The sequence below is a fragment of the Halichoeres trimaculatus genome, unplaced genomic scaffold (genome assembly GCF_033239565.1).
Source record: "Halichoeres trimaculatus isolate MK-OKI-2021-1 unplaced genomic scaffold, fHalTri1.1 fHalTri1_scaffold_18, whole genome shotgun sequence".
NCBI lineage: Eukaryota > Metazoa > Chordata > Actinopteri > Labriformes > Labridae > Halichoeres > Halichoeres trimaculatus.
In genome coordinates, this window is record NW_027437196.1 from 3,935,001 (window position 1) to 3,958,000 (window position 23,000).

The 23,000-nt window shown below is 37.1% G+C and overlaps 1 protein-coding gene across 1 annotated transcript in view; it reads left to right on the forward strand.

Moving 5' to 3' along the window:
- The window catches only part of LOC141807263 (cadherin-10-like), a 111,122-nt gene that overhangs the window by 79,216 nt on the left and 8,906 nt on the right, over positions 1–23,000 (forward strand). The window contains exons 7-10 of the mRNA XM_074693142.1: positions 3,412–3,665; positions 13,286–13,422; positions 16,651–16,772; positions 22,657–22,774. Of these exons, the coding sequence (XP_074549243.1) occupies positions 3,412–3,665; positions 13,286–13,422; positions 16,651–16,772; positions 22,657–22,774 (631 nt within the window). The remainder of the gene's footprint in view (positions 1–3,411; positions 3,666–13,285; positions 13,423–16,650; positions 16,773–22,656; positions 22,775–23,000) is intronic.

A 23,000-nucleotide genomic window follows, 5' to 3' on the forward strand; every position in this document is an offset into this window, starting at 1 on the left:
TAAGCATCATATTACCGTAAATACACGGGTTAACCTGTCGAAAAACACCACAACATCAGAGGATGAAAAGCACGTGGATGTGTCTGGTTTCTGCTCGGTAGATTTTCACGTTATGCATTATTGTTGAAAGTAATTTAATTTTCAATTTAAGATAAGATGAAAAGCAGAAGTAGTGATTTTCTTAAAAATGTCCTTCAGCAGGGAAACAGGTTGGATGTATGAAATTCCCCGCGTTTAAGTCTTAATATCATCCCTTTGTGAAACGTGTACGTCCTTGATGCACCCTTACAGCTTTAATAGTGGATATTTCTGCACAATGAAAAGGTATTTTCCATCAGAAAGGCAAAAGAAAAACTCCAACCACAGTGATTCCTCAGCTGCTTATATGCTAATCCGACGTACTGATGTCTGCATTTAAGGAAAAATAATGAACAGATGTCACCAGCAAACATCCAGAGACTCTGACTGATGCTTTCACAGAGAGTCTGAAAACATCCAAAGAGTCGGTGATTCTTTTTCTGCTGCAGACACAAAGAGAAATAAAAATGTGTTGGATTGTCAACACTAGGGATGCTCGATAAATACGATAATGAGAGTCAAAGAATTCAGAGTTTAACAGTTGAAATAAAGTTTGTGTTGTCTTAAACTGACTCGTCTGAACAGTTAACGTCTTTCTTTAACTTCAGATTCCCCTGATTAAACAATAGCATGAAGCAGGTGCAGCACCAAAGAGTGACTTCTTCTGCTCTAAATGTTAAAACCCTGCAGAAAAGATGGGACACCAATGCCTAAAGCTGGATTTTGCAAATTGGGATGCAACTTTCTTAAATGCATATTCATAAGTTAATCAGAAAAAAATGATAAAATAATCAGGAAAAAAAAGAAAAGAAAAAGAAACTAAATAAAATTTTTAAAAAAATAGAAAATAAAATAAATTGAATAAAGAATTGAAAATAAAAATAAAATGATTAAATTAAAATTAAATTAAAATAAAAATCTCGCTTTTTTTGCATAGTTGATACAAAAATTATGGATTACTAATGTTTCTTTTCTATTTTAGATAAAACTACAAAGGTTTTCAAACTACTGTTTTTTTTTGTTTAGTAAACAATTTAGACCAGATACAACATTTACGCACATGTACCTCGAAGGCTGGATATAATTTGAAAGTCTGGTGTTATTATAATTTTCAGGATGAGCTGCAGTTCACTTGTCTTAATTCAAAGGCATTACATTTTTTTTATTCCATGTTTCTATTTGCTCTCGAGGCTGGGACTTAGGGTGTATTCACACCTGGAACATTTGAGGCAGTTGGTCCAAAACAGTGAGCAGCCTCCCAAAAGCCCGGTTTGTTTGGGCATATGTGAACACAGCAATTGCGCTCTGCTGCGGGATGTAACAAGCGAGTCGAGATTGCCCAAAAAAGGTGGTCACGGATCGCTTCCATTCGAGCCCTGTCCCGGTTCCTGTGCAGTGAGAACACAAACGCCCCAGCAACCGGCACAACTGGCTCATATCTGTGGCTCAACACAGTCAAGACTCTTAAAAACTACATATGTTAATCATATAGCTCACACTGTTAGCCAGATTAATGCTTTAACGCTAATTAGCCACACACGTTGTTGATGCTCCATGGCTGTTCTTCCCTGTGGAAAGTGCCGGGTAAGAACATGAACAAATGAATAATGAATGTAAGGAAACTCTCCGCCTTCCGGGTACAATTTCTGACCATTGAGAGAAAAAAACGATCGCACATGACTTTTGTTTACAACTTTGGACCGCAACAGCCTTTTGCCTTGTGAACACAAACAAACCAAATGACAACCGCTACAATTGTGTCATTTTTGCCCCTGGATCAGACAAAGCAAACTAGCCAAAGGTTTGAGTGATACACCCTTAAATGTTTTCCAGGTTTTGAAAGATTGTGTGTGATTTATGCTTCATTTTCCAGGTTGTTTTTAGCAGGCAACTTGGGTCTAAATAGGCTAAAAAAAAAGCAAAAGGCAGTTTACTCTTTACAAGCTAAAGGTTTTGTAAGTTTTGTAAATTATGCTTTAGCATTACGGTTTTAAAGCTCCAGTAAGGAGTTTTTGCTAGTTGTGAAAAACACGTAAATAAGTTCATTTGCCTCATTGTCAAAAAGAAGGTTTCTTATTTATTTATTGTCATTTCATTTTGTAATTCTTGCAAAAAACAAAACAAAAAACAAGTTGGTCCAAATTATAAGTTGCATTTTTGCAGTAAAATTTCCAGCAAAAATAAGTTTTCCAGAATAACAACTCATGCAGTGTACTTTAAACTTGTGCTTGTAGACTGGTTTGTCCACAGGAGGCGCCAAAGTGACATAAATCAAAAATCTTCTCCGCTGCTTGCATTTATTTTACACTGTCACAGCACGTTACATAACTCATGAACAAGCAACATCTGATGTTGGAAGTGATGCTACTCTGGAATTGCAAAATAAAGTAAAAAAGAATTGCAGTTCCTCAAGTGACCACTAGGGGCTGGGACATAAAACTAAGTATTCCCAATTACACCCATGTTAAATATCCTCAGCATGGAGCAAAACTTCTTTACTTACAAACAGTGTTTTTTTTTTTTTTTGGTGTCCCTTTTTTGCATAACTGTCTAGACCAAAGGTTAAACACAGCTTGGTTTAAAAGAGAATCTGTTACCAGGAGGCTTCAGGCCTGCATCGCGTTCTTCTCTTTTCCTGCTCAGATTGCATTTCAAATATTGTGACCCTTATTTTTTTGGCTTCAAATTAAGGCATCAGGAGAAATATCACCCCCATGGGCTAAAATGTCATGATTTTAAGTCCTTCGATAGAAAAAAGAAAGCTCCAGCTTTAATCTTGTTTCTGTTTTAGAGGAAAAGGTTTGCTAGCCCCACAAAGCATCGGAAACCCTGTTTTTACACCTGAAGTCTCAACTCCAGGAGGAAAATTATAGATGTAAATAAAGATAGACGTTAATATAATTGTTTGGAATCAAAGAGCTGAATAACTCTCGTTATGGGTGAAGTCAAAGGTCTCCACGCAGACCTGACCGCTGCAGCGTCTCGTGTGTTAACGTCCTTGAAGAAAACCGTGAGCCCCTTCACACATGCTCATTAGAAGACGCTCCGAAAACATTGTCAGTTTAATGAATAAAATCCCAATCTGGCCCGAAATTAAATGTGGCAGGATGCTCTGAATGGATATTAGTATCCCCAAAGTCAACAGCGGGACGTGTTGTCGCATACAAATGAAGGCTTTAAAGTCAGCATTAAGGGACGAGAGCTGTGATTACTGCAGAAAAACAAAGAGCCACAGAGGAACCTTCTGTCTGAATCCTGAGGAGAAGTGATGAGTGAAGTTACAGCGTGTTTTACATCTTTACTCAATCATCTCTTCTGGTTTCTGCTCCTCAGCCTCTTGACTACGAGAGGAAGCGTCAGTACAGTCTGAGCATCCAGGTGGAGAACGTCCACATCAACCCGCGCTTCTTCTCCGTGGGGCCGTTCAGGGACGAGGCGACCATCAAGATCGTCGTGGAGGACGTGGACGAGCCGCCCGTGTTTGAGCGACCCAGCTACGTCATGGAGGTGAAGGAGGATGCGAAGAAGAACACAGTCATCGGCTCAGTTAGCGCGTCAGATCCTGACGACAAAAACAGCCTCGTCAGGTAAGAATAAATAAATCTCAATTATCAATCTCTAATCTGATGGTTTAAAAAGTTTCACCACCCAAACAGAGCCAGACACAGTTGAAAGCACCGGACAATGAGCAGACCCCCTCTTTAAATGTTTAATCTCTTAGATTAATGCCTTTAATTAACTCCACTTTACTTATTTATAACACAATTATTAAGAAACAGAGACGCTTAATTGCAAACTAATTTGAATTTAAATTTCATGATCGGTTCAGTGTAATTCCAACTTTGAGTCGGACTCAGATTAAAAAACAGAAGTTGCACTCGAGGGTATTCAACCTCTGTTGCAATCAAGGTCTCTTTGCAAAATTTGCAAAGTTTCATGTTGGCAGAAGGTTATAACAGCAAAATGAAGCTTAATCAAACACTTAAGATTCTCGTCATGAAGACTCCGATCAATAAATGTAGCATTTTTGGTCGAAATTTGAGAAAAAACTTGCAGATACTGGTTATGTCAAGTGATAAACTTAATAATCCTCATAATCCATGGTGTAAAAGAGATTATCAGTTTCACAAAAGGTGATATCCAAAAGATATTTCTCAGTATTTTTGATGGAGTTGTTTGGCAAAGTTTAGCTGTAAGGAGAGAAATCTGTTTTTCTCTGCTGAGAAGGATACCCTTGGTGTATTTTGTGGTAATGACGGAAACTGAAGCTGTCAAAAAGAAAAAAGGACAGAAGAGTAGATGAAGTGTAAACAGTCAGCAGTTATTCTGCAGTGGTATGTTCAAACTTACAGAGGGCTGGGCGATTAATTGAAAATTAAACAAAACCAACATTTAGTGCTTCTTACCTGCCGTAAATCTGCCATGTTGGTTATTTTAAGAGTCTAATCAACTCTTGACTCTACCTCCTGACAAATTTTACAAAAAATACTCAAGATAGTCAGCTGTGAATCGTTGTTAAACGTGACGTAAAGCCTCCTTTTTAAACTCCAATAACTAATGAAAGTAAAACTTTTCAGAAAAAAGAGGACTTGAATACAAGACAGCCAAATAATATCTTCAAATTGCCACAACAATCAGATGTAAGAAACATTTCTACCAGGTGTATTTATTTTTTAAAGTTTGACCACAGCCCATCTGGAATGACTGGAGAGCCAGATTTTTTGACCTATACTGCAGCCAGCCACCAGGGGGAGCAGTTTTTGTGGAGACCTCACTTTGAGCCGTGCAAGTCTATGGTAGACACCAAGGGGCAACATCGGGTTAAGAAAAGTAAAGCCTTTGCAGTTGTGCTAAAAGTTACTGTTCATTGAGAATCCACTTGAGGCTGGCTGCAGAAAGACAGGAAGTCACATTCACACCAAGCCAAAAATTAAAACGCATATTTCCAGCCTGGTTCAAAAAGCACTCTGGGTCTGAAATGTTGATTTCACTATCGACACACTGTACTGGGACTCTTTTTCTAAATTGGCAGTTTAGAAGTTATTAGGATTGTTTGATTGTCCAATCAGAGGCACAACACAGGTCACATGACTGACAGGCACCCTGTAGCTGTTCGAAAGGAATGGCTTCATTTTACGGATTCAGGAACAGACGGGTGACGTCGCAGAGACTACATCCATGTTTTTTACAGTCCATGGTAGCCACATTACACTGTCCCATCCAGTCTGCCACACACAGTGTGTTTACATGTGGATTAAGAAATCAGACTATGACCTTCGTCAGCAAGAGGTTAGACTATTACTATCAATGTAAACAGCTTAGTTGGACCAGAAACATTTCTATTGTAGCTGATGTGTGTTTTCAGTTCCATTGTTTCGATAAATAATCCTTAATTGTGTATCTGTGGTCATCTTTTCATTTTAGTCACTTGTTTAAAATTATCCGAATATTTACAGAATAAACTGTGTTCAGACTGGGATGATCTTGCATGAACCAAAATTGAGGTAGAAGGTTCAATTAATCCTGATTTTGGTTGCTTTAACCGCCCATAGCAACAACCAAGCTCTGAGACATGTCTGAACATGTCTCACAGATCTGGGTTGTGAGTAGCACCAAACAGATGCTCAAGCTCACCCTCTGGACTAGGGGTCACCAACATTTTCGAGGCCGAGGGCTACCTCAAGACAAATGAGTGATACCATGGGCAACTTGTCTGATACAAACCTCCCAAAGAAAACTGCATGGATCAGTTTTTAGTAACAATAATGATAGTAGTAGAAGACGCTGCTCACATCAGTGTTAATCACTCCACAATTATTATTGGGGATGCACCGATATGAAAATTTTGGCCGATATCGATATCTGATATTAATATTATTGTTATGGCCAATGACTGATATTTACCGATATGGATATTGGTTAAAACAATCAGAGATGATGTGTCGAGGTAGTTCACAGAGAAAGAGCGGCGCAATCGTGAGAAAAGACGACCAAAGGGATCAAAGGATGGTGCACCCAAAATGAACGTGATTAAAAAATTATGTTTTGTCTGTTTTTTGGATGAAAATTAGGAAGAGAGACATAAAAGAAGAGAGTCCACTTTTCATAGGTGATTTTGGTGTTTTCATAGTCAGAGAAAACAAAATTAATTGGGTCTTGAAAATCGTTCAAGATGCTCTGAAAATGCCGGCTGATACCGGTATTGAAACTAGGGGTGGGCGTATCGATCTAAATATCGATAGTATCGATACCAAGATGAGTATTGGTAAAAATCTGAAATCTTATCAAGAGTTTTTGTGTTATTTTAAGTTAAAATTGTCATTTTACATTTGATATGAGCCACATTATCAGTCTGGAAAAATGTCTTGTTTCAAGTTATTTAAAGACAAAAATGAGGTCTAAATTGCTATTACAAGTAAAAATTAATCTGCCAATGGAACAAGAGAAATTGGCAAGGAGTAATGCCTTATTACAAGTAACTATTCTCTGGTCAGGTGAATGTGGCTCATATTAAGTCTAAAAAGACATTTCCTTCTGAGAATAAGACAAAAACACTTGATAAGATTTCAGTTTTTTGCGGTGAAACAGATAAGCCTCTCAGCTGTGTGATCCATTTTTAACTTTGACATGTTTCGACCGCAAACTTCCTGCTGTATCCCTCCAAGAGTCATGTGATGTTGTGACTTGTTTTGTCAGAAGATTTGGTCACTCCACCTGAAGCGAGAGCCTGACTTTGCATTATTTAGTGGTTTTGTTGTTATATATTCCAAAATAAAGACACAGATCATCAAACGTGGCAGAAAGCTTCAGGACAGGCCACCGAGAGTTCAAGCATGGTTGGTTTTATACATTCCTAAAGCAGAACACTGGCAGAAGTAATCTATTTTCTTTTCCACAACAAGACTAATGCACAGATTCATCTTTACACAAAAGCTCCAGAGTGATTTTCATCCTTTAAAAAGATAAACACATCATTAAATCAGAGGATGAGTGGAGTGACACGCCGTCCTGTGAGGCGCACTAATTCTTCTTTACAGTAAAATGCGACAAAAGTTCATCTTGGTTCAAATAGATGGAAAATTATGCACGTCTTGTATTAAATGGAGGTAATGGCAGCGGGGTGTGAGGCTGCTCCTTCCTCTCTGTCTCAAAGACTTTTTCATTTTTATGATGCACTAAGGGAGTTGGCTCTCAAGGTTGAAGTTCCACCACTTTATTGCAGGTGTCAAATATGATATCATTCTCTTTTATCGCCCATCATCAAGGAGGTAGCTACCCCGTGGCATTTAAAGCCGCGTGGTGCAGCAGCAGCAGAAGCAGCAGCAGGAGCAGGAGCAGGAGGAGGAGGAGAAGTGGGAAGCCTGGGGGCTGGCTGGCATGAGAGAGTCACTGAGACGGTTATCTTTATTAGCTCACTCTGCTCTGCACAAACCGGCGAGGACATGTGCACATTTAGGCATGAATGTGTACACACCGCCGTCAGTAAACAAGGCTGTGTGCATAAATGAACATACAGTATCAGCTGTGGGACACATATGGGATCATCAAGACCTTAGCAAGTCCAACAATGTCACAGGAACTCATCAGCAGTGTCCAAGCTGCTAAAACTTTACAAATATTAAAGCTGCAGTAAAAGCTATTTTTACAGGAGCCTGAGAGCCATCCCCGCTGTGTTCCTGCCGTACCGGCCGTCCGTCTTTGGACGCTGCCAACTCTTAAAAAGGATTTTATTAGTGCGGCTTTTAATGAAGCGTTTAAGTGCAGCGATAATCCAAGTACCGTTTCCAGTCGCACCAAGGGCAGCCGCAGGAAAAACAGCGGAAACTTTTTAAGAGTTTGCTGTGAGGATAAAGGAGTTGGAGGTTAGATATGGATTTAAAATTTCAGTGGAAGTCAGGTAAAAAAGTTTCTTGTGGCATTTTTCCATCAAACAGTTGGGTAAAATTCAAAAGTTTGATCCTGGAAAAGTAATTTGGTCTGATAACAGCGATTCAGAAGAAGACTGAATCATGAAGTTGTCATTATTTTTTTAGGTTTTTAATCAGGGAGGGCAGTGGATAGAGCAGGAGGAAAGTAGGGACCTGAACCAAGGCCAAATACTCAAGGGCAAACCCCATGGGGCGAGACCTGAACGCCATCTGGGCTTTAACAGAATCATAATTTCACTCTTGGTGTTGTAGCTTAAAGCTCAAAAAAGGAAGTATTCTGCTTGGTAGTGGAGCTATAGAGAGCTGAGGGTTTGGTGAATGCTAGCATTAATCAATGCTAATGTTAGCTTGGTTAGCAAAGTGTGTACATGCGTTTAGTCATCATTTTTGCAAATCTGCTCCAGGATCATGAGTAAGTTTTTTTCTTGTTTTTTTCTGACCTTTATTTGATAAAACCACTGAAACGCACCAGAAAATCCTTGTAGTTAATAAAAAAATATATATAATTAAAAAAAAAACCATTTTTCTTACCAAGGGTTTTGATTATTGACGACATTGAAACTAAATAAAATCATGTGTTGAACTTATTTTAAGCAAGAATGCATTACATCTTACAATAAGGCTTTAAAATTGCCTTGAGAATTTTGCAAACATTTCTAAACTTTTTGATACTTTTTTATTTTTATTTTTTTTCAAATTAAGATAAAAATTGCATATTAAGAAAAATTTTGCAAGTTTTGGAAATTTTTGCAAGTACTAAATTTGTTTGAATTCCTGCAAATTTTACAATTAAAATTCCGTTTTATTTTTAATTACCAAATTTAGAAAGTCTGACAATTTTTTGAAAATGTAGCCAATTTTTAAAAAATACAATGTTTCATTTTTTTGAGAATCCATTAAGTTTTTGCAAATCATGCCCCTTTTTTTAGGTTTGAAAATTTGGCAAGTTTTTGGAGTATTAAAATTTCTGAAAAATTTGGTAACTTATTGAAATTTCAGAAGTTATGCAAACTTTAAAATACACATTAGAAATTATCCCTTTTTTAAAATAAAATGTAAGCAAATTTATCAAAAAAAAAAAAAAACAAGATATCACATTTTATAATCACAAAAATATTCTCTTTTAGATTATTGTGAACTCAATTTTTACCATGTTTATAATTCTGAACACTTTTTTTTTTTGTCTTATTGTGAAGATAAAATCTTTGAAATTCCAAAATTGTTGGAACAAATTTTTGCAATTTTGTAATTTATTTTTAGAATTTAGCAAATTTTTGAAATTTTGAAATTTTTGAAATTATTATTATCATTTCTTGCTAATTTATGAAGTTTTCCTAAATTCTTGAAATTTTAAAATTGTTTGAATTTTTGCAAATCTTTACATATTTTTGAATTTCCTTTTTTAAGAATTTGCAAATTTTTGAAAAAAATATTGCTGACATTTCATAAATTTTGCAAATTTATGAAATTTATGATCTAACAATTTTTCTATCTTTTTTGAAACATTTGCAAATTTGTCAAAAATAAACAAAAACTAAGACACCAAATGTACAATTCTTATAACAAAAAAACCTTCTTGTTTAGATAATTATTCACTAGATTTTTATTATGCATAGAAATTTACACACTTCATGTCTTTATTGTGAAGATGAAGTAGATTCTGTGGCTCCTGAATGACTTCATTCCAGATATGCTGAGGGATAATGGCTCTTATTAAAGTAAAGGTTGCAGACCCCTGGTCTATACCATCTGAATTTGCCCCCTGCTGGTAGATAAGTCAGTGGCAGTTGAAATGAAGGTCAAAGATGCCCCTGCCCATTTCTAATGTGTATCTAATGAAAATGAATTAATAGAGTTAGAGGAAGATGTCATTGAAATGTTTTTCCCACTTAAATGTAAATAAGTAAAATCTGACGTGCAAATCAAACTCAGACTAGAGGCTCTCTGACTCACACATGGGAAATGTGGCTGGTCTGCAGCTCAGGTAGCTCCTGCAGCAATGAAAGAGGATATCAGCCCCAACCCGCTGATCACCAACATTTCTGTAACCCTCCACGTCCTTCTGCCCGGCCTCCCGTCCTGCCAGCTGCCTGCCTGCTGAGTGCAGCACTTTGGATGCCCGGTCAGGACGAGGCGCGCTGTTATCTCTCTGCCATTAATCAGGGGAAGGGTTAGGCCCAGCCGGCTGAATTATTGGGAATATTAGAAAAGCAATTAGTAAAGCCCACGACCGACGCGGATTTAACGAGGTTAGAGTTACTGTCGGGGCCAGCGAGGTGTTGGGAGAGGAGCGACGGGGAGGGAGTGTTTAGATAAAGACACTAAAATGGTTGATGCAGGAGCAGCAGCAGGAGGGAGGGGCTGGAGGGGGAGGATGGGGGGAGGGAGGGGGAGGATCAGCAGAGAGAGGAGAGCACGGTGCGGCGGTGCAGCGAGAGCCCAGGTTCATCGTCTCCCCTCGGGGGTCTCCTCCTCTCTAACGCCGGCCCTCCTGATGCCTGCTACTCCATTAATCACACTGATGTATCACAGGAGTCTGGGAAGCAGAGAAAAACAACACGACTGGATAACCTGTTGGCTCGTTTGCTCGCTTCTGACTGTGTGTGAGTGTGTGTGAACATGCACATGTGTGTGTGGATACTCTTACATAAATCTGTCGACAGCACAGAACACACTATTCAGCAGTGTTAGCACCATAGATTACAGTGTACTACTCATGTTAAAGGGTCAGTTCACCCACTTCACTACCAATAGACCTCTCTGCAGGTGGGAGCGGTCCAGCATGTGCACAGGTTAACAACATTTAACAGCTGTGCTGTAAATAAGGCACAAATATAAATTCTACCGTGTGGATTCATGTCTGAGAAAATTCGTCGTAGAAGCATGTTTATACATAGATTTCCATTTACCCTCCTAAACAACAGTTTTACTACATGATCTTAGAATAGAGCTTAAACAAAAACCGCGACAGCTGGAGTCTTCATTCTTCATGCAAAGGGACAATAAGTCTTTCACCTTAAAGTCAGTGAGCTGTAGTTTCTGTCACATTATTGTTGTTGCAGCTCTTGTTGCAGAAAGAACAGGGAGCTGCTAAGACCAGCAGCTGCAGAAAGGATGTGGAAAAAGTTTCACATCATCTGAAATTACAGCTGTTTGTTAAGCTAGTTTTTTTTCTGTTTTATTGCAAAGTAGAGCTAGTATGCTGTTTTTCTCAACATTAAGATTCAAACTTTCTGTAATCTTTCTGCAGTTGTGGTTTAGAACTTAAACTGCAGCTAACAGGTTTCCATAACTAAGCCATAGATGTGGTGTGGGTGGAGTGGCAGACCTGCTCTCAAAACCCAAAACAGTTCACGCACATTGGGGTCATGGTGCCAAAAAAATTGAAAAGTACACAGGCTTATAGGGGTTATATATAAAGTAACAAGCCTTTTTGGGAATGTCTATTTATTTATTTATTTTCACATTGTATACACAAACAAGGCAAGAAAAAAGCCGAGACAAATAGAATCAAAATCAAAAGAGAGTTAAACATGGTAGAAAATATAACAAGACAATCAATAAATAAATAGATTAAAGTAACTTAATGAATAAAACAGGAAAAAAAATATTAATAAGAATTAAATTCAATAAAAAAAATAATAATTTCAATAAATAAATAAATAAATAAATAATTAAAATAAAATAAATAAATTAATAAAAGGAGGAAGGTTAAAATGATAATAAACCAAAGTGACAGTGCACTTTTTTTTCTCCTTTACACTTAGGCCTGAACCACATGTATATGGATATTTCTTTGATCGGATATCTTTGTCCTCGTTAAAAAAAAAAAAATCTCCATCCACACCACAGAAATATCTCTGTCCATACGAGAGGAGGCCAAACTGAAAACCATCGCCTCTGAAGCCTGCAATGCCACGCCTGGCCGATAAGTGGCAGGTTAGCAAAATGTGAAAACCATAGAAGAAGAACGTTATGAGCATGCGCAGTCAAACACAGTGACTTGTTGCTCGGCGCTTGACGTCATCGCGTCAACACCAACTCTGTCTAACACCGCTACACGGATCCACTCAACCGGATATTTTTTTATTTCTTCACTTTTTTATTGGTTTTTAGAAATCTCTGTTTATGTAGGTGAAATTGCCGTGTTTGTGTGGTTGAAAGGCCCAATTGGACAGAAAAATGTGCGTTTAGGAATATATCCATATACGTGTGGTTTAGGCCTCAGAGTCCATGCGTTGCCAGCCATCTCCTTTGTTTTTCAGGATATAATATAAGTTGTTCCAGATGTAATGTTTTCTTCAAAGTTTGTTTGACAGATTTAATAAAGGGGGTCTGTGTTGGATTCAGTTAGGCAGAATACACTTCTTTGCAATGAAGGATATCATTGCAGTCCTCTTTGAGTATGTGGGATTCAGGGTCTTGTTCAGTTGGGTACCAAAAAGATAGAAAATGGGTGTATGGTCTAGAGAGTCAAGTCATGATTGTCCCTCCAAAAGTATTTGATCTTACTGCATTCCCAAGAGATGCGCATGATTGTCTATACACATGTTTTACCACAACATATCCTGTCCTGTCTATTCTTGACAGATTCTTGGTTAATGCAGTGCAAGAAATCATCTAAATAGAAAAATATTTATTAATTTTGATTCTTTTTATTGTTGAAAAAAAACATCCAGACTTCCATGTAAGTGTTCGGAGTGAAAGCTGCATTTGGTGTTTTTCTTCAGTGATATAAAAGCGTCAGATCACAGGTGGTTTGGTCTTCTCTTCGATGTTTTTCTCATGTTTTTCTTGTTGCTATGAAATGTCAGATTTGGGACATTCATGCCTCTGCAGTTAAATTCTGCTCAGGTCAATTGTGTAAACATGTTTTTGGATTAGTGTTCAGAGAGTTTTTTCACAAAGGTCTGAATTTGTTCAAAGCCTGTTCATTAACTCCTGTAGTTCTTCTGTGTGGGTACAAAATGCTTTTTACTTCTTTCAACAAAGTCGGCGCTTTTCAGCTTAAACCGGCCGCCTTGATTGATGTTATAATTCATGTTTTTCCTTAAGGCAGCTCGGTGGGTGAATAGCAAATAACAGATCCATGTCAGAGAGCAGGCCTGTCCATCACGCTCTGTCAGACTTGTTTTGAGTACCTCAGCAGTAAATATGACTGCTCCAACTCCAGGTCACACCTGAGAAACTCCAGAAGTGACTGTACCCCGCTCAGCTCACCTGAGACACAACACACCTCCACAAAGCCTGAATGTTCAACCTGTGTGTGTTCTGTGCAGGTACACCATCGATCGACGCACCGACATGGACCGAGTGTTCAACATCCACGCCGGCAACGGGTCAGTGTTCATCCTCAGGGAGCTGGACAGGGAGGAGAACCCGTGGCACAACATCTCCGTCATCGCCACAGAGTTCAGTAAGTGGAACAGGAGGGACACCAAACATTTCTGCTCTCTTAGACCGGATTAGGTTTGAGGAATTAAAACCCACCCTGTGAGTTTACCTCGTACCGACAGGCTGCGAGTGTTTGAGAAGTAAACAGGTGCTGTTCGTTCTCAAAACATGACCATCTGCACATGACGCAGGCTTTTATTTCCTTAAAACCTCTACATCTTTTCAATAACTGAAGAAATGATGATTATACGCTGATACATCTACATGTTTACCCCATAAAATCAATAAAATGTCAGTTTTGACTGCTGTTCTTCATGTTTCAAACAAACTAACTCTGCAGTGTTTGCCAATTTGATGACTGATCCGCGCTCACAAAGTCGATTGATCTTTCTCCTTTTCCTGGAGACGTCAGCCTGAATGGTTGACTGTCTCCAGCCCTTTGATAGGCTGGTGATTGGCTCAGGTTTTACCCCTCCTCTCGCCTCAATGACAGCTGGGATAGGCTCCAAACCTCCTGCGAACCCAAATGGGAAAAGCAGTAAAGATGATGGATGGATGATCCGGGCTTTAGCTGCAGCTCTTGACCTGGAAATTACGTATACCCTTGGAAAAATGAGCTCCGGTGAATGAAATATACAGTGAGGGAAGGGAAAGGCTCGGAAATGATCATCTACTGGTTTAGGAGTTGAAGGAGAGAGTCTCTGCTCAGGATCAGTTCGTGGTTTTTAGTCTCTGGGACTACTTAGATTTTGGAAGTCCCAGCCTGACAGCATCCAAAAGATCAGATATTTCCAATTGAGAGGAAACAAATGAACAAAAGGATCTTTTTTCACTGAGGATGCAGATTTTATAGACCCTCTTAAGACTTTTAAATCAGTCTTATGTTTTTCATACCTAAACTCTGGCTTTTATTTTGAAGTCTCTATGAGCTTTCACCACAGATTGTAGAAAAAATGGATGTCATCCTGCTCAGCTTGATGTGAGGTCGCCACTAAAACTGCTCCCCCTGGTGGCTTGCTGCAGTGTAGGTCACAAAATCCATCTCCCCAGTCATTCCAGATGGGCTGTGGTCAAACTTTGAAAAATTAATACACCTGGTAGAAATGTTTTTTATTTCCATTTGTTTTGGTGATTTGAAGATATTATTTGGCTGTCTTGTATTCAGGTTCTCTTTTTTCTGAAAAGTTTCATTTTCATTAGTTATTAGAGGTCAAAAACAAGGTTTTATGTCACGATTAACGATGATTGACCGCTGCCGTTTTTGTGAATTTTTTCCTGGGATTGTAAAATATGTCGGGTAGAGTCAAGTTTTTAGTCACCAGGCTTCCCTCATATTCTCTGTGATGGGGTATTTTGGCTTCACAAGCGTACAACAGTGAATGGCACGGCCACTTCCACCAAGTGGTTCGGTCCGGACATATAGGTGCAGCACACATTTAATTGCGTTTCCATTGACAAATCCTGGGACAGGTCCCCAAATTACCGGCCTGTACCGTCACACTTTTTGGTTCTTTTTTGTTGCGGTACCTGACATACCAATTCAACCCCAGAAGGTGGAGCTAGAAACACATCAGCCCATTGATTGGTCGACAGAATCGTCACTTCCTGCTGTATGTCTCCTAGCAGCCCACAGTGTTCTCTGAAACAAAACTTGATTGTTCTTTGTAACAAAGAGCCACCAGCCAATCACAAAGAAGACAAATTGCTGGATGACTTCCATCGTTGCTCTTTGTTTATTGTGTCGCGTTTTTCTTCTTCGTTGGATTTATTACGTAGCTGATGCAGCTATCAGCATCTGGCTTACACACATTCTACTGAGAGGCGGCACGGTTAGCTGTGGAAACCCAAATAGGATCAGGCTTTACTGATCCGATCCGTACCAAACCGTACTGATCCGTACCAGGCTGCGTAGTGGAAAGGGACTTACATCTACAGGCATCTGTACTTTTTTTCTTTTTGCTATTTTTGCCCCAAAAGAGTCAGAGATCATACAAAGAAAGCTCATCTTCTCTTCTTTCAAGGACCGTTTGATATTTTTTTGCTTGCCTAAATAGTAGAAGCATTACGGTAATGAGAACAGCTTGTACCAATTGTTTTCTGTGATTAAACCTTCATTACTCCTAGATTCCTATGCAGAACCATGATACCCCAGATATCACCGTGAAGCTCATCTTTTCTTTAAGAAGTTTGAATTTTTTACGCCTGCCCAAATAGTTGAGGAGTTACGGTAATTTATAAAGAGCTGGTAAAGGGAGCTCCAGCACTCAAATGGGTTTTAAAGGGTTAAAAATATTACTCCATGACAGGGGTCTTCAACCTGTGGCTCTGGAGCATCATGCGGCTCTTTGACTCCTTTGCAGTGGCACCTGGTAACTTTAAAAATATTATTAAAATAAAGGGCTTTTAATATTTTAATGATAACAACACAGACACTAAGTAACATCATAATATAAAATTTGGACTAAAAATGCATCAACTCTTGAAACAAGGCTTTTTTTTTTTTGTAGGGTTTTTTTTTTATTATTTTTTATTTTTTTCATTTCAATTTTTGACATTTTTGCAAATTAAGAGAAAAAATTCCATATTTTTTAAGATTTTGCAAATTTTGGAAATTTTTATATAAATCCCTCTTTTTTTGCAATTTTAGAAAGTTTTTACAGTTTTTGGAAATTAAGCAAAAATTTGAAATTGCATTATTTAGGTTTTTTTTTTTTTTTGCAAATTTATAACACTTCATCAGTTTCTTGGAAATTTTGCACATTTTTTAAATTCATTTTTTATTTTGCAAACTTCTGATCTTTTTTTCAATTTCCAAATTTTGCAAAATTTATAAAATCCATGACACTACAAATTCCTTTTTTTTTCTTAAATTTGCAAATTTATTAAAAAATAAAATTAAATTAAAAACTAAGAAATCACATGTATACATTTATAAACACTCAAACTTCTTGTTTAGATAATTAGTCACCTGATTATACACTTTTTTTTGTCTAAATGTGAAGATGAAGTAGATTTTGCGGCTCCCAAATGACCTTCATCCAGGTGAGCTGAGGCAAAACAGCTCTTTTGAAAGTAAAGGTTGCAGACCCCTGCTCCATGAGGATTGTGTGGACTATAAACTGAACTGTTTGACATGTAAAAGGAATGAAATGATTATTTTGTTGAACATTTTTCTTTCAGTTTTCTCAGGAACACAAACACGTGGTTTCTCCTCTCAGTGAATTCACCCTCTGCCCTTTTGTGTCTCCAGATAACCCTCGACAGATCAGCCGTGTGCCCATTTACATCCGCGTGCTGGATGTCAACGACAACGCTCCCACGTTCGCCACCAATTACGAGACGTTTGTGTGCGAGAACGCGAAAGCCAATCAGGTGAGTTGCACTGAAAGCACAGCGGTAGTCATGGTTTCCTCTCCTCTTCGCTACGATGTGTTGTAATTAGCAGACCTCAGAGAGAAGCTGTGGAACTTGTTAAAAGGTGTTAGAGAAAAGAAGAAGAATGAAAAGGTTGGAAACTTTTAGCTTTATAATTCTCAAACACATCCCCGTCGTACAGTTTGTCCTCCGTCGTGGTGAAAACCCCAAACTGTGAGACACTCCAGAGATAAACAGCCACAGAGTCCTCAGCTCCCATATCTCTGTGTCCAAACCAAATAAAGCAGTCTGGAGTTTATCGAGGCTCAAAGGAAGTGTGATGACCCAAACCCTGACTTTCTGGATTTCTGTCCTGTGGTATTTAAACAAGCGCCTGCTCCAAACATTCTGTGTAGAGATGTCCAATCTTTGCTGCAACGAGAGAAAAACTGCTGCTGTGAAAAACCCTCAGCTACAGGTCCTGCATTCATAGCCAAGGAAAAGTTCACACGTCTTAATCTTTAAAGCCTCTGTGAGGGGTTTGTAGCGGGTTATAAAACAGACTGGAGTTCACTCTGATATCTTTATTTGAGCTACAGAAGAAAACAAGAGCATTAGCTTCGAGATATTTCTACTTTATTGTTTTTAACCCCAGAAAGAAACACTGCAGTGAGGATTAAACACGAGAGAGTGTCCAGATCACCTTTTTCAACATCAGCTAATCATATACACTGAAATTAAAGTGTCATACAGATGTTGTTTTCCTGTGTGTAATCTGTTTTAATCCATAAAGTAACTCAGCAGAGTGGATCCTCTTAGCTTTATGTCCTAAAAGATTTCTCCAGAGTTACAGATTAAAGTGCAGTTTAACTGTCCAAATTATGCTTAAAAGCAATATTTAGGTCCAGAATTTTTGATCAAACAGATACAATATGTTCCTTTTGCAGTTTTAAATATTGAAGAAGGAAAATGTGCTACGTTACGTTGAAAAGTAAGACACTAGCAGCCTGATACATCCAGGCCTCAATAGTTCATTTTAATGCATAAACTGTTTCTTTACATTCTGATTACTTATGCTCTCTCTATTAGCATGTTCTTCCGGAGAGTCAGCCATATCACAAATCATCACAAAATATCACAAAAAACTGAAATCTTACTGTTTTTGTCTTATTCTATGTAAAAATGGTCTTGCTATACTTGACATTAGCCACATTGAACTGATCAGTCCGGAAAAGTGTCTTATTTTCAAAGTGAAAAAATGTAACTAGTAAAAAAAAAATATCTCCTCATGGAACAAGAAAAAATGTTCAAAAATTTGATTGAAACTAGAATATTGTTTTAACTTTTCTCTTGTTCCATTGGCAGATTTTTTTTCTTTAAATGACTTAAAATCAGACATTTTTCTGGGCAGGTAAATGTTGCTCATATTAAGTCTAAAAAGACATTTTCTACTAAAAATAAGACAAAAACAATTGATAAGATTTCATTTTTTTTCTAGTGTAGTGTTATGGTAGAAGCTCAGTCCATCTCCACTGCAAAAACTGAAATCAAAGCCAGTGTTTATGACTTACTCTCAGTAAAAAATGATTATCAGACCCGCTATTCGTAATCTGATATTTCTAATATTCTTTTCTGCTGGTAGCAAATGATCTCGCCGACATAAGCAGTTTTTGCCTCTAGAAAAGTGGTTTATTGGATCCTTAATTTACTTCAAGCTCAGATTTAACACCTGTGTTTTCTGTTGGTAAGAGCAGTTTTTGTATACAAGTTACTGAACTATAGAGACTTCAAAATCTGAAGCCTAAACAGGTTTTAAGCGTCTTATTTTGAGTAAAAATTGTCTCGTTAAACCTGATATAAGTCGCATTCACACGGCAAGTCCAGAAAAAAAAAATGTCTTTTTGTGGATATCAAAGACAAAAAATCCTTTAAGGTTTGGGAAAAATGTGCTTAATTTGATTATTGTATTAGGATATTATTCTCAATTCAAGTAACTCGACAGGAACTTTTTTAATAAAAAACAAAACAAAACATGGCAAGCACGCACTTCGATTTCTGTTTTATCCGATTTTTCACAGACTAGATTTGTTTTTTAGCACTTAAGTTAAGATTATTCCTTTGGAAAAAGAATTTTAAGCTGCAATCCCCAAAATTAAAGATTCAAAGTCAAAATCCTCAGAATAAAGTGAGTTGGAGTAAAGTGCGTTTGAGTTTTTTTGTCGTGTATGTGGCTCTGTAACCTGCACATACACAAACTGCTCTTACTTAGATAAAATGCAGGTTGATAACTCTTAGCTTTAACTGTTTTTAGGATCTAATCAACTCTTTCTTATCTTGAAAAGATGTTTGCTTGATGCTGAAATCCAGTGTTAAATGGACCATGTTTCAAACAATAAGAAGTCTCATCAGGAAAGAAAAGCCTCCAGATGAGGTGGAGAGTGTTGTTCACACTGTGGGTGGTTTTAAAAGCCTACAGCTGAACCTCTCCACTTCCATGAAGGGTGCTTCATTCACCTGTGAGTGAGGCTCCAAATGGAGTTCACTCTGCAGGAGTGGAAGTGGGGAGAGTTTAGGATTCTGGGCTGGCACCAGGGGGAGGCTAATCAGGTTTTAAGAGGGTCTCATGGAACCTGTCAGGACACACCCCTCGTCAGAGTTAGTGATCACTGCAGACACCAGATTTTTCTGGACATATTTCTTTCAAGAACTCTCGATGTGAAATAAATTTGACCTTAAAAAGAAGAAAAATACAACTTTTAATCCAGAGGATAAAATCTAAAGAGATTAAAGATTCTGCTTTGTCCACAAGGGGCACCAAAATCAAAGGAAAGCTAATATTCCTAACAGAAGCTTTAACATCACATAATCTTAATAATGGGGTCTGCAACCTTTAATTTCATAAGAGCAATTCTGCCTCAGCTCACTTGAATTAAAGTCATTCAGGAGCCACAAAATCGACTTTATTTTCACAAAAAAGACCAAAAAGTGTGTATAAAATTCTAGACATAGTAAAAATCAAGTGAATAACTAAACAGGAAGTTTTTTGTCTTGTTGTACATGTGATATTTTAATATTTTTAATAAATTTACAGAAATTTAAAAAGTTAAAAAAAAAAATTGTAATGTTGTAGATTTTATACATTTTCAAAGTTAATGACATTTTAAAAAGTTGTGAATTATTTCAAAAATTTTGAAAAATAACAATTTTTACTATTTTTTTTCAAGTGATTTTAATCTGCGAAAATTCCCCAAATGTTTTAATTTCAAAAATTTGCAAAATGTTTTTTAATAAAAAAATCAATGTCAAAAAATTGCATAATTTTTCAAAAAGGGGAATTTAAATAAATTGCAAAAGTTTGCAGAAATTTGAAAAGTTGAAAGCTTTCAAAAAACTTCAAAAATTTGGAAAATATTCCAAAAAATTTCGATTTTACTTCTGAATTTGGAAAAATGACAAAAAATTGAAATTCAAAATATTTGCAAAAAGTTTTAAAAAAAATCTGCAAATGTCTAAAAAAACTGAAACCTTTGTTGCAAAATGTGATGTATACTTATTTTATCAAAATATTTACACATGATCTTATCAAGTGTCAGTGTCTTTGTGTCTCTAACCATCAATACCCTCTGTTAGAAAAATAAAAATATATATATTTTCATCAATTATATTTTTTAAAGCTACAAGAGCCACTGCAAAGGAGTCAAAGAGCTGCATGAAGCTCCAGAGCCGGAAGTTGAAGACCCCTGCTTTAAACTCTTTGGAGCTGAAAGCGGCTGCTGGCTCTTTAAAACAATATGGAGTAAAACATTTTGCCTCCAAAGGAAAAATAGAAAAGAGGTTCGGCATAAAACCTAAACTTGTGTAATAAAAGAACGATCTGCAAACTGTTTTCAAACAGAGCAGTGAAATACTCCCATCATCATCCCTCACTCCTTTGTTTTGTATTCCGTCTACTCGTGCACCCAGAGTAATCCTGGAAGCAAACATCGGGGCTGCTGGGCTCTGTGACTTGTCAGCCTGTGATGAACAGTTTGTCTTTATAAAATCCCCAAACTCCAAACTATGACTTTAGGCTGAGTAAACAGCTGATGTCACCATTAATATGCAAATGGAGCAGCTAACAAGCTTCAACTGTTGATCGCCTTGTTAATGAGACTGTTTACAAGTCGAGCCGACCAGTGTGACATCATCTTCTCTGGGACCATAAAGGACTGAGCACGGGTAAAGGTTGTCACAATGTGGAGGTAGATGGAGGAGTGACCTGTAATCGCAGTTCTTACATGTTCCTTAGTGTGTCGTTTCTAAGATCTCTGAGTCAGCATGTCGCCGAGGGCAGGACCAGTGATGTGAGACAGGGTATCATTTAATGCTGTAGAACGAGGGTGTTTTACATCAAACCATTTACAGCGTAATGTGCATTTAGAAAAATTAAATGCATCAAAGATCCAGCTTCTATTTCTGAAGGTTGCAGGTGAGCATATCTGATGTATGACCGAGCATTAGCGCAACTTCTAGTGAATAAAATGTGATCTTGAAAAGTCTCACTTTTTTATATTTGCCTGCTCATATTTCATGATTTTAAATGAGATTATCAGCATCCAAATTCGTTATTTCACAATGCTTTTTTCTCAGTAAACAAACTTAACTGTCTGTAGACTAAATATGAGGGGTGTCCCAATAAAGCCTTTTCACTTCAGATACAATACCTATACCGCAGCCTTGAATATTGGCCAGGATCAATTTGGCCAATCTCCAAGTTTGACAATTTTTGAATTTCTGCAATTTTTTTGCAATTTTTTTCGATACCATTTTTGGAAAAAGAAAAGTGGTAATTTGGGAAATTTCTTTTTTTTTTTTAAATACTTGAAAATTTTGGGATACCACAATTTTTAATTAGTTTATTTAAATTCTTGAAATATCAAAATTGTTGGGATTCTTGCACATTAAAAAATTAAAAACTTTGCAAATTTTTGAAATTTTAAAAGTGTTGAACATTTTGCAACTTACTAATTTAAATAATTTTAAAAGATTAAAGATAAATGTGTTAGTTGGATAGTTTTGAAACTTAAAATTAAACTTTTTAAATTATTATTATTATTATTTTCGTTTTTGCAAATTACAATTACAAAAACAATTTTGGAACATTTTTAAAAATTTAAAATAGTTGGAATATTTGCAAATTTTTATTTTTTGAGGGAAAGTTTTTTTTTATCTTTTTGCAAATTTATGAAATTTTGGCAAATTTTTAAAATTTCAATATTATTGGAATTTTTGCATTTTTAAATTTCTCTTTTTGGAAAACTTCACACACTTTTGAAATTTTAAAATTTTGAGAAAATATATGAATGAAATTTGACTAATTTTGCATTTTTTAAAAAAATTTATGACTAACATTATGTAACTTTTTTTTTTTAACTTTCCGAAATATTTTTTTAATTTGTTTTAAAAATAACTAAATCATCACGTGTACAATCCTATAAAACCCCAATTATTTTAAGATATTTATTTACTTTATTTTTTTAATATATACAATATCATACTCTTCTAGTCTTTATTGTGAAGATAAAGCAGATTTTGTTGCTCCAGAATGACTTAAATCCAGGTGAGCGGAGGTAAAATGGCTCCTATGAAGGCAAAGGTTGTAGACCCCTGGTCTAGAACCTGACCTCTAGATGTTGACAAAAATTCCAGTTTCAGTGCACTGTATCTTTAATGACTCATAGAAGAGATAAAGAAGGAGGAGCCTTGTGTGAAATAAGAGATGGAAAAACGTTTTGCCCTGATCCAAACAAAGGTGTCTTTCTTTAAAATCAAAGCAACATTCATCATTTTTTATGGTTGATTCACAGTTATTTCCATCTGCAGTGTTTTCATACTTTCCTCACCTTTGTGTTTCCGTCTTCAGAGGATACAAACTATAAGCGCCACGGATCCTGATGAGCCTCTGGCAGGTCACAGATTCTTCTTCAGTTTGGCTCAGGAGGCTGCCGGGAAGGCCAACTTCTCCGTCCGAGATAACAAAGGTGATAGACTCTCCGCCTGAGCGTGTGGTCATCAGATTAACTTCTGTTTCTCCTGTATAATGCTCCCTTAAAGCACTCACAGCTGTTGTTAAGGTTAAACTCATCCTCGGCTGAAGAGAGAACCTGATGTGATTTTTCCTCACACAGCAAATGAAATCCCCCGCAGACGTGATTGAACATTTCTTTCAGCTTATTGATCGCCGAGTCGTAACGTGATACCTCCATG